This window comes from Nycticebus coucang, chromosome 5 (genome assembly GCF_027406575.1).
Source record: "Nycticebus coucang isolate mNycCou1 chromosome 5, mNycCou1.pri, whole genome shotgun sequence".
Taxonomy (NCBI): domain Eukaryota; kingdom Metazoa; phylum Chordata; class Mammalia; order Primates; family Lorisidae; genus Nycticebus; species Nycticebus coucang.
Genome location: NC_069784.1, coordinates 38,335,428 through 38,348,352, shown reverse-complemented (window position 1 = coordinate 38,348,352; position 12,925 = coordinate 38,335,428). Strand labels below are relative to the sequence as shown.

Here is a 12,925-nt window from a genome sequence, read left to right as displayed (position 1 = left end):
ACTTTTATGAAAGGAAGAAAGGGAGAGAGGGAGGAAGGAAAGATTTGTAGTAAGTAAAATAAAGAGTTCCTTTGCAAGTCAGCATGAATATTGATTGCAGTGCTATTTATAAGAGTAAAATATTGGAAACATCCTAAATGTCTAACCATATAGGAGTGATTATATAACTCCCATTTACAAATGGAATATTTCATAGCCATTAAAAATTATGTTGGTGAAGAATAGCAAATAAAGTGAAAAAGTTTACAATATAACTTTAAAAGGAAAAAGTGTAACCTGAAGGTTTCAGGCTTTAGGGACTTGTGAGTATAGAAGTGGTTACAGCTCCCTTAATATTCTAATTTCATTGTTACATGCTTCCATTCACTTTCCGGCAGGAACTTTAGGGCTTTCTGGCCCTTCCTACTGAAACAGTACCCAGAAGCATTAGAAGAACTAACAAATCTCTGTTAATTCGACCTGGTCATCCTTTGCTGTTGACATAGGACTGATAGGTCTACTCTTTGCTTTCAGTATTACAGAATTTTACTGTTATTGTTACCACCATGATCATGATTTGTGAAGCTGAAAATCCACTGTGTCAGATAATTAGTGAAATTAGAATGCTATTATAAAAATATATTGCTATTTTTGTCCCTGGTAAAACTACGAATCAGTGCTTGTAGAGCTTGGTAATAAAGAATACTCTTTCTGAGGCAAATAAGTTCTGCAGCTAGGAAGACATCCCAAAATAATATAGTAATACAGCCTGATAGCTCTTTTAATTTCTGCCTTGACTAATCAAACTGGAACTTCACACCTCAGTCCCGTAAGTCCTACAGAAATACTATTTTGGAATTCCCTATTGGGAATCCTATTCCCACCGGCTTCATTTGTTTTGATTGCCTGAGCTGTAACGATGGGTGGAGTTGAATCTCTGTTGCCACCAGGGCTGCTGACCAGCTGGCTGCAAACATCAGTGCTAGTCTGATTGAGCTCCTGCTCTCTGGGTTGCTGCCTTTGCTGATGCCTGGGTCACCACCTTTGTGTAGAGCTCAGCCAATTTGCCTTGGCCAGGATGCCTTTAGAGGTTGAGAAAGAGAACACCTCCTTTTTTTGAACTGTTAGGATTTGTTCCCTCCAAAACTCATTTTGAAACTTAAGCCCAAGGTGGGGCCTTTATGAAGTGTTTAGGTCTGAGAGCTCTGCCCTCACAAATGGATTAATCCATTTATGGATTAGTAGGTTAATGGATTAATAGGTTATCATAAGAGCAGGACTAGTGGCTTTATAAGAGGAAGAGACTTGACCTAGCATGCTCAGCCCCTGCCATGTGATTTCCTGCCCTGGCTCAGGACTCTGCAGAAAGTCCTCATGAACAAGAATACCCTCACCCCACAAACTTGGACTTCACAGCCTTCAAAACTGTTATAACTTTCTTTTCTTTGTAAGTTACCCAGTTTCAGGTATTCTAAGTAGAAGAAAACAGACTATGACATGGGCATAATTATGTCCTCCAAAAAGATATGTTGAGTTCTAGCTCCCAGTACCTCAGAATGTGACCTTGTTTGGAAATAGGATCTTTACAGGAATAATTAAGTTAACATGAAGTCATTAGAGTGGGCCCTAATCCATTACGCTGGTATCCTTACAAAGGGGAAATTTTGACAGAGAGAGACACACACGGAGGAAGACAATGTAAGGACTGACAAGTGATGACAGGTCAGAATTAGAAAGATACATCTATATCCCAAGGAACACTTAGGGCTACTGGCAGCAATTGGAAAGATACATCTATATCCTAAGGAACACTTAGGGCTACTGGCAGCAATTGGAAAGATACATCTTATCCCAAGGAACACTTAGGGCTACTGGCAGCAATTGGAAAGATACATCTTATCCCAAGGAACACTTAGGGCTACTGGCATCAAGAAGAGAGGCATAGGTTAATTACCAGACAAGGTCAGAGCTAGTAAATGGGATTTTAAGTTTGGTACCAACTTACTATTTTTGTGGGAAAATTTCATTGATATATAACATATACAGAAAAGTCCATAAATTATAATCAATTATATGTAAAGCTCCATGAATTTTCACAAAGCAAGCATACAACATGAAAATACCATCCAGATTAAGAAGTAGGATATTACTGGTATCGCAGAAGCATCCCTTTTGTACTCCTTCGGAATCATTACCCTCCTCCTCAGATACTTAACTGTACTGATTTCTAAAACCATAGGTAAATTCACAATAAATCTTTGTAAAATAAATATACCTTGCTCATACTCCATCTTTTATTGAAATGTTTTTTTTTGATGGTCTCTTGTTTATCCTTGCTAGCACCTCATTTGTTACTCTTGCTTTTTACTCCTTTATTACCCTTCCATTGCACTTTATTCATAGGTCCTATATGGACCTAGTCTATTTAGCACAGCATGATATAATAATTAGTGTATTCATACAAAGTGGTAAACTCTTTGGTGTTTACTAATCTTGGGATTCTCTCACATTTATCATAATTTGCATAGTAGGTTATCAGTTTTTTAAAAATTGTTTTATTTTACAATATTAAGGGGGTACAAATGTTTTTGTTACATGGATAGATTTTTATAATGCTTAAGTCGGGACTATTAGTATGCCCATCACCAGAATACATTTGGTGTCCATTGTGTCACTTAGGTTTCCCCCCTGCCCTTCTCTTTCATACCTCCTTCTTGATGTCCAATGACTTTTACTTCTCTCTGTGCCCACATGTGCCCATAAATTGTTCCAACTCATTAGTGAGTACATGTGTTATTTGTTTTTCCATTTCTTAGATACTTCACTTAGGACGATGTCTCCAGTTTCATCCATATTACTCCAAAGGACATTAATTCATTTCTTTTTATGTACTCCATTGTGTATATAATATGTACCACATTTTATCAATCTATTCACAAATTGGTGGGCACTTAGGTTGATTCTGTATCCTGGCAATTGTGAATTGTGTTGCAATAAACATTCAGAGTACAAGTGTCTTTTTGATAAAGTGACTTCCTTTGGGTAGATACTCAGTAGCGGGATTGCTGGGTCAAATATTAAGTCTATTTTTATTTTTTTGAAGAATCATTGTACTGTTTTCCATAGAGGTTGTACTAATTTGCAGTCCCACGAATGTATAAGCATTCCCTTCTCTCTTTATCCACACCAGCATCTACTGGTTTTTGATATTTTAGTAATAGTCATTCTGACAGGAGTAAGGAGATATCTCATTGTGGTTTTAATTTGCATTTCCTTGATGATGAGAAATGTTGAGCATTTTTTTCATATGATTGTTGGCCATTTATCTATCTTCTTTGAAAAACTTCTGTTCATGTCTTTTGCCCACTTTTTAATGGGGTTGGCTGTTCTGTTCTTTCTGGTTTGAGTTTTTGGTAGATTCTGGATATTGGCTCTTTATGGGATTTATGGTTTGCAAATGTTTCCTCCCATCCTGTAGGTTGTCTCTTTGCTTTGTTGATTATTTCCATTGCAGTGCAGAAGCTTTTTACTTTAATCAAGTCCTGTGTATTTATTTTTGTTGTTGCCATAATAGTCTTTAGGGTCTTAGTCATAAATTCTTTGCATAGGTTGATGTCTAGAAGAGTTTTTCTCTACATTTTCTTCTAGAATTTCTGTGATTTCATGCCTTAAATTTAAGCCCTTTACCCATCTTGAATTAATTTTTGTAAATTTTATAAATGTTGAGAGATAGGGGTCCTGCTTCATTCTTCCACATGTAGCTATCTAGTTCTCTCAGCAGCATTTATTGAATAGGGCTCCTATTCCTCAGTGTATGTTGTTTCTCCTTCGTAGAGATCAGTTGCTTGTAGGTAGATGGTTTTATGTCTGGGTTCTCTGTTCTGATCCATTTGTCTATGTCTGTTTTTATACCAATACCATGCTTTTTTGGTTAAGATAGCCTCGAGTATAGTTTGAAGTCTGGTAATGTGATGCCCCCAGATTTGTCTTTTTGCTTAAGATTACCTTGGCTATTAGGCTTTTTTTGGGTTTCATATGAACTGAATAATTATTTTGTTTTCAATCTATTAATCACTTCGAGTAGTATGACTATTTTAACAGTGTTGATTCTTCTGATCCATGAGCATGTTTTTCTATTTGTTTGTGTCATTTGTGATTCAGTGTCTCACTGTTCTTCTTGTAGAAATCTTTCACCTCCTTGGGTAAGTATATTCTTACATATTTTATTTTGTTTGTAGCTATTATGAATGGTGCTGAGTCTTTGATTTGACTCGCAGGTTGACTGTTATTGGTATATAGAAATGCTACTGAGTCTCTTATTCGAAACCTTTGGGGCCAGCTGTGTCTTGAAATTTAAAATCTGGATTTTAGAAAATGAATACACTGCATATATGGTATGTTATCTACTCCTTTGAGTGGGGTACTGGGTATCACCACGTGATGATATATACGAATATTTCAGCAGTAAAATAGGAATATTCACACTAAATTAGGTAAGTAATTGGCTAAAATGAACCTCATGTCATTTTAATGCAGTTTTTGCCACCAAATAAACTTTGGTGCCAAATTTACAATAAGTTTTTTGGTTTTTGGAGCTTTTTAGTCTTTGAACTATGGGATTAAAGACCAATAAATTATATATGGGCTTTTAAAGACTTTTGCATTCTAAGTATATTTTGTCTTATTGACTTTTCAGATACTTTAACTTGACTTTTTTTCACTTTTTAAAGGAGTTATAGAAGTTTCAGAATTAGCTGATGCTTTGAAATCTCTCGGTATGCCTGTTTCTGAAGCTCAGGCAACTGCGATTCTTAAAAGGTCAGTCCTTATCCTTATTTTTAATAGTTTTCATTTGTATTTTATACTCCATGTTAGAAACAAATTGCTATAAATGTGGCATTTTCTACCTTATTCTACAAGTTTGTAAACAAACTTACTTTTTAAGTTAATTCTGTCTTACTTTGAGCCTATCCCTTTAGAAGCAACTTTGCAAGGCCCAGCACAGTGTCTCATGCCTACAATCCTACCACCCAGGGAGGCCGAGGTAGGTAGATTGCTTGAGCTCAGGAGTTTGAGACCAGCCTAAGTGAGAGTGAGACCCCATCTCTAAAAATAGCTGGGCATTGTGGTTAGGTACCTGTAGTCTCAGCTACTTGGGAGGGGGAGGCAAGAGGATCATTTGAGCCCAAGACTTTGAGGTTGCTGTGAGCTACAATGCCATGGCACTCCTTAGAGAGCAACAAACTAATACTCTGTCTTTAAAAAACAAAACAGAACAAAACCAACTTGCAAAGTCATTCCCTAGATCATTTACGTATCAGAACCCAAGTAAAATTACACATACTACCAGTGGAAGGGTTTTTCAAACTGTGCTTAATGAGGCTGTCTGTGTTTGTGTGGGAGGAAGATGGGGCAACATCAGAAGGAGCTGAGTATGTCTTTTATAAACAACTTATATCTGGATTTTATTTTTATTCAACCTGACAATTTCTTTTTGCACACACACACACACATATATATATATATATATGAATCATTGATTAGATTTGTTTCTATTCATACATTTTTGCCTTCTGCCATCTTGGTCTTTATGTGCTTCTCCTTTTTCCTTTATGATATTTTTTTTTCATTTAATTTTTTTTTTTTTTATTGTTGGGGATTCATTGAGGGTACAATAAGCCAGGTTACACTGATTGCAATTGTTAGGTAAAGTCCCTCTTGCAGTCATGTCTTGCCCCCATAAAGTGTGACACACACCAAGGCCCCACCCCCCTCCCTCCTTCCCTCTTTCTGTTCCCCCCCGTAACCATAATTGTCATTAATTGTCCTCATATCAAAATTGAGTACGTAGGATTCATGCTTCTCCATTCTTGTGATGCTTTACTAAGAATAATGTCGTCCACGTCCATCCAGGTTAATACGAAGGATGTAAAGTTTCCATTTTTTTTAATGGCTGAATAGTATTCCATGGTATACATATACCACAGCTTGTTAATCCATTCCTGGGTTGGTGGGCATTTAGGCTGTTTCCACATTTTGGCAATTGTAAATTGAGCTGCAATAAACAGTCTAGTACAAGTGTCCTTATGATAAAAGGATTTCTTTCCTTCTGGGTAGATGCCCAGTAATGGGATTGCAGGATCAAATGGGAGGTCTAGCTTGAGTGCTTTGAGGTTTCTCCATACTTCCTTCCAGAAAGGTTGTACTAGTTTGCAGTCCCACCAGCAGTGTAAAAGTGTTCCCTTCTCTCCACATCCACGCCAGCATCTGCAGTTTTGAGATTTTGTGATGTGGGCCATTCTCACTGGGGTTAGATGATATCTCAGGGTTGTTTTGATTTGCATTTCTCTAATACATAGAGATGATGAACATTTTTTCATGTGTTTGTTAGCCATTTGTCTATTGTCTTTAGAGAAAGTTCTATTCATGTCTCTTGCCCATTGATATATGGGATTGTTGGCTTTTTTCATGTGGATTAATTTGAGTTCTCTATAGATCCTAGATATCAAGCTTTTGTCTGATTGAAAATATGCAAATATCCTTTCCCATTGTGTAGGTTGTCTCTTTGCTTTGGTTATTGTCTCCTTAGCTGTACAGAAGCTTTTCAGTTTAATGAAGTCCCATTTGTTTATTTTTGTTGTTGTTGCAATTGCCATGGCAGTCTTCTTCATGAAGTCTTTCCCTAGGCCAATATCTTCCAGTGTTTTTCCTATGCTTTCTTGGAGGATTTTTATTGTTTCATGCCTTAAATTTAAGTCCTTTATCCATCTTGAATCAATTTTTGTGAGTGGGGAAAGGTGTGGGTCCAGTTTCAGTCTTTTACATGTAGACATCCAGTTCTCCCAACACCATTTATTAAATAGGGAGTCTTTCCCCCAAGGTATGTTCTTGTTTGGTTTATCGAAGATTAGGTGGTTGTAAAATGTTAGTTTCATTTCTTGGTTTTCAATTCGATTCCAAGTGTCTATGTCTCTGTTTTTGTGCCAGTACCATGCTGTCTTGAGCACTATGGCTTTGTAGTACAGATTAAAATCTGGTATGCTGATGCCCCCAGCTTTATTTTTGTTACAGAGAACTGCCTTAGCTATACGGGGTTTTTTTCCGGTTCCATACAAAACGCAGAATCATTTTTTCCAAATCTTGAAAGTACGATGTTGGTATTTTGATTTTTTTTTTTCATTTTTTATAGTCATGTTTTACTGGTTTGAAATTTATATTCTTTATTTCTTGTTAATAATTGGTCTTGACATTTTACTGTACAAATTTAAAGATTAAAAAATATCTACCCCTCTTCAAACAATGGGAAGACTTTAGAATACTTTCTAAATATTATCTATCTCCTGATATATATGCTATTTTGTTCTCTTTTAACTGAATAAATACTGCAGTTGTTATTTTGTATAGAAAATTTGTTTAGCATTTTATTTACTACCCATTTTTTTCTGGGTAGGATAGTTTTTCTTCTTCATGAACTATTATCATTTGAAAATTCCTTTAGTGAAAATATATTGTTACTGAACTCTTAAGTTTTTGAGTATCTGAAAACATGTCTGTATTACTTTTGTTCTTGAAAGAGTTTTGCTAGAGATATAATTCTAGTTTGGCAATTGTTTATTTCTCAGAAAAATATTATTCTTTTAGATTTAAAAAATATGTGTTTTTTAGGTATTATTCTACAGTCTTTTAGATTCTACTATTAGATGGAAGTTTGGGTCAGTCTGATTATTGATCCTTGGTAGAGAATTGGTCTCTTCTGTCTGTCTCCTCTTATGATCTTCTTTTTGTCTTTAGTGTTTTGTATAGCTAAGACTGTGAATAGGCCTGGCTTTCATTTTATTAATTATACTTCCTCAGCATTAATGTTGTACTTCTGAAATTGTGTGTTCATGTCTTGTAACAATTTTGGAAAATTATCAATCTTTTTGTCTTTAAATATAGCCTCCTTTTCATTCTTTTCATTCTCCTTTTTCATATTTTATCCTTTCTTTTTCTGTGTAGCATTCTGGGTGAGTCATTAATATATATCTTCAGATTTACTAACTCTGTCTTCTTCCATATCTTATGTTCATGTAACCATTCTGTTGAGTTTACTTTTTTAATTATGCTTTTTATTTATAGAAGTTTCATTTGTTTTTTTTTTCCCAAATATGTTTGATAATTTCTTGTAGTTTCTTACTCCTTTTTGGTTTTCTTGAATCTTATCTTTTATCTAACATGAGATGTATGTACTTAATCTTATCTTATGACTGGGGCCTTACCCTGGGGGCAGGATTCTTTAAGACCTGTGGAGCTGGCCACGAAAAATAAGGTTAGAAGCAGCAAGAGACAAAGAGGACACATAGAATAGAGTTTTCAAAGGTGGGAACACAAGGGACCACTGCTAGCTTGTGGGGTTCACAGCGGTGGCCCCGAGTGTCAGTTCCACTCAGCTTTTATGGAAGGCTATTTCCTCATTAGCCCAGAGGGTAAGCTGTGGAAGGGAACAAAACATCAGCAGTTTCTCTGAGTAAGTATGTCAGCTCCTATTGTTTCTATAATCATTAACTTTAAGAGTCTGAGCAGTCTTGAGAAATCCAAAACCTGAGCCTTGTGTGGGGGCAGCCTCCTATCTGTGGGCACACATATTCCAAAATAAATCCTTTGGAGGGGGGTTTAATCCCATTAGTTCACTATGGAGTAAAACACCACCAGCATCAATCTCCTCTGAAGAATTTTCCTCTGATCTCCATCCAGAGGGTCTTCCTCTGTGATAAGGGATATAAGCTCTCCTACCCATATTTCAGGACTCAGGCTGTTCCGTTGATCTCTGCCCTGGTCAAATACAATTCTCCACAATGGGTATTTGCTTTGGCTGTTGACTAGGCAGGAGACAGCTTGGTTAATGTTTCTTGCCATGCCTTACATGCAACTTCCTCATTGTTTCTTCAGATTGTTCACAGGCCCAGCAGGGGTATTTTCAAGCTTCTAGGAAAAGCAAGAAATTTGCTCATATAAGAAATTTAGTAGCTGGTTCAGCTGACCTGTTTTTATTGCACTTTACTCAGCTTATTTCTCTATTTTTTCCTTTTTCTGGGGGTGTTCTCCCTTGCCAAAAATGGGGTCTTTGGTCCCCATTCTGCCTTCAATCTTATATCTGAAAGTCAGAATGTTTTAAGTACTTGAAAGCATCAGTCTTTTTTGGGCTGTTGCTATGGACAAAATCTAAATAAACATATACTTTATAAGAAATATATTTTCCAATAAACAGAAATGTTGAATGAGAAAGGATGGAGAAAGCAAAACTCATTACTAAAAATCAAAAGGGACTTTTTATAATGATTAGGAATTTAATTTACACAGAAGATATAACAATTCTAAATTCATATGGATTTCAAACTATAGCCCCAAGTTTATAAGGCAGGAATTGATGAAACTACAAGGAAAAGTAGATAAATTAGTGACTATTATAAGACAGTTTAACACAGATTTATCAGTAATAGAGAAAACAGACAGGAAATGTCATTAAGGATGGAATATTTGAACAGTGTCACCATTGATATTTATTCTGCAAACATACATAGCATATTGCACACAAAAATGCAGAGTATGGGCTCAGCACCCATACTAGAGTTGTTACAGTGCTGGCCACATGCACCGAGGCTGGCAGGTTTGAACCCGTCCAGGCCAGCTAAACAACTGCAACAACAACAACAACAAAAGTAGCCAGGCATCATGGCAGGTGCCTGTTGTCCCAGCTACTTGGGAGGCTGAGGCAAGACAATCACGTAAGCCCAAGAGTTTGAGGTTGCTGTGAGCCGTGATGCCACAGGGGCATCTACCAAGGGTGACATAGTGAGACTCTGACTCAAAAAAAAAAAAATGCAGAAAACATGCATAGAAAATTTATAAGAACTGACCATATGCTGTATCAGAAAGGAAATGTAAAAGATTTAAAAGAGGTCACTACATACTGGTCAAGGAAATAATACAACAAGAAGACATTCCAATTCTAAATATTTATGCACCCAACATAAATGTTCTCAGATTTGTGAAACAGACCTTGATTGGTCTGAGTAATATAATATCCTATAACACCATAACAGCTTGGGACTTTAACACTCCTCTTACAGAGCTGGACACATCCTCTAAACAGAAACTAAACAAAGATAAAAGAGACTTAAATGGAACCCTAGAACAGTTTGGCTTAATAGACATTACAGAACACACCACCCCAAAGCTAAGGAATATATGTTCTTCTCATCAGCCCATGGAACATTCTCCAAAATAGATCATATCCTAAGACATAAATCAAACCTCAACAAAAATCAAAAGAATTGAAATTATACCTTGTATCTTTTCAGACCACAAACCAATAAAGGTGGAACTCAACTCCAACAAAAGTTTTCATCCCCACAGGAAGGTATGGAAACTAAACAACCTTATGCTGAATGACAGTTGGGTCAAGTGAGAGATAAAGGAAGAAATCATTAACTTCCTCAAACATAATAATAATGAAGACACAAGCCATCACAATCTGTGGGATATTGCAAAAGCAGTCCTAAGAGGGAAATTTATCATGTTAGATACCTACATCTGAAAAACAGAAAAAGAACACATCAACAACCTCATGAATCATCTTAAAGAAATGGAAAAGGAAGAGCAAGCCAATCCCAAACCTAGCACAAAAAAATGAAATAACCAAAATTAAATCAGAAATAAATAAAATTGAAACAAAGATTCATTCATAAAATTAACAAAAGTTGGTTCTTTGAAAAGATAAATAAAATTGATAAACCATTGGCTAGATTAAAAAAGTAAAATCTTTCATAACCTGAATCAGAAATGAAAAGGAGGATATAGCAACTGATACCACAGAGATACAAGAGATTATTTATGACTACTACCAAAAACTTTGTGCCCAGAATTTGACAGTGTGGAGGAAATGGACCAGTACCTGGAATCATACCATCTCCCTAGACTTAAACAGGAAGAAATAGATCTCTTGAACAGACCAATACCAAGATTCTGAGATTTCAGAAATAATACAAATGCTTCCAACAAAAAAAGCCCTGGACCAGACAGCTTCACAGCAGAATTCTATCAAACCTTCAAAGATGAGCTTGTACCTATACTGCAGAACCTATTCCAAAACACTGAGAAGGAAGGAACCTTCCTCAACCTTCCTCAAATCTTGGCTAATAGATTACAGCTACACATTAACGAAATTACACATCATGTTCAAGTAGGCTTCATCCCAGGGATGCAAGGCTGGTTTAACATATGAAATCCGTAAATGTAATCCACCATATCAGTAGAAGCAAAAAAAAAAAAAACCCAAAAAACAAAAAACAATATGATCCTTTCAAGAGATGCAGAAAAAGCATTTAGTAAAATTCAGCATCCTTTCCTAACAAGAATATTTAAGAAAACAAGCATAGATGGAACATTTCTTAAGCTGATAGAAGCCATCTGACAAAACCACAGCTAATATTATACTGACTGGAGTAAAACTGAAAGCTTTTCCACTTAAAACTAGAACCAGACAAGGATTCCACTGTCTCTACGATTATTAAACATTGTGCTGTAAGTTCTAGCCAATGTAGTCAGGCAAAAGAAGGATATAAAGGGCATCCAAATGGGGTCAGAGGAGGTCAAACTCTCACTCTTTGCTGATGCTATGATTTTATACTTGGAAAACCATAGAGACCCAAGTGATCAGGAAATACAATAACATCTCAGGGTATAAAATCAATATCCACAGATCAGTAGCCTTTTCATATGCCAACAGCAGCCAAGATGAGAAGCAAATCAAGGATATAATTCCCTTCACTGTAACTTCAAAGAAAATAAAATACTTAGGAATATACCTAACAAAAGCGGTGAAAGATTTCTACAAAGAGACTTATGAAACCCTAAGAAAAGAAACAGCAGAAGACGTTAACAAATGGAAGAAGATACCATGCTCTTGACTGGGAAGAATCAACATTGTTAAAATGTCTTTTCTAGGGCGGCGCCAGTGGCTCAAGGAGTAGGGCGCCGGTCCCATATGCTGGAGGTGGCGGGTTCAAACCCAGCCCCGGCCAAAAAAAAAAAAATGTCTTTTCTACACAAAGCAATCTACAGATTCAATGCAATCTCCCTCAAAATACCAACATCATGCTTTGAAGAACTAGAAAAAATAGTACTTTGTTTTGTATGGAACCAGAAAAAAGCTCATATAACCGAGGCAATTCTTAGTAATAAAAACAAAACTGGAGGTATCACTCTACCAGACTTCAGGTTATATTATAAGTCCCCAGTCATCAAAACAGCATGGTATTAGCACAAAAATAGAGATACAGACATATGGAACAGAATAGAAAACAAACAGATGAAACCAGTGTCTTACTGCCATCTGATCTTTGATAAATGAAACAAAAGCATACAGGGGGGAAAAGAATCCTTATTCAACAGATGGTGCTGAGAGAACTGGATAACCACACGTAAAAGACTTGAAACTGGACCCACACCTTTTGCCACTTACAAAAATTGACTCAAGATGCATAAGATATTTAAATCTAAGGCACAAAACAGTAAAAATCCTAGAGGAAAGTGTGGGAAAAACTCTTGATGATGCCAGACTGGGAAAAGATTTTATGCAGACTTCAGCAGCAATTACAACAACAAAAATAAACAAATGGGGTTTAATTAAGCTGAAAACTTTTTGCACAGCTAAGAACACAACAATTAAAGCAAAGACAACCTTCAGAATGGGAAAAGATATTTGAATGGTATGATTCTGATGAAAGGTTGATAAGTAGAATCTATTGAGAACTTAATCAACAAAAAAAGAATAAAAAATCCCATCTACCCCTGGGCAAGAGGCATGAACAGAACCTTCCTTGAAGAAGACAGAAGAATGGCCAACCAACATATGAAAAAATGCTCATCATCTCTAATCATCAGAGAATTGCAAATCAAAACCACC

The 12,925-nt window shown here is 36.2% G+C and overlaps 1 protein-coding gene across 1 annotated transcript in view; it reads left to right on the top strand.

Moving 5' to 3' along the window:
- The window catches only part of LOC128585447 (calcium-binding mitochondrial carrier protein SCaMC-1-like), an 83,384-nt gene that overhangs the window by 34,833 nt on the left and 35,626 nt on the right, over positions 1 to 12,925 (top strand). Inside the window, exon 3 of the mRNA XM_053590559.1 lies at positions 4,710 to 4,797. Within this exon, the coding sequence (XP_053446534.1) occupies positions 4,710 to 4,797 (88 nt within the window). The remainder of the gene's footprint in view (positions 1 to 4,709; positions 4,798 to 12,925) is intronic.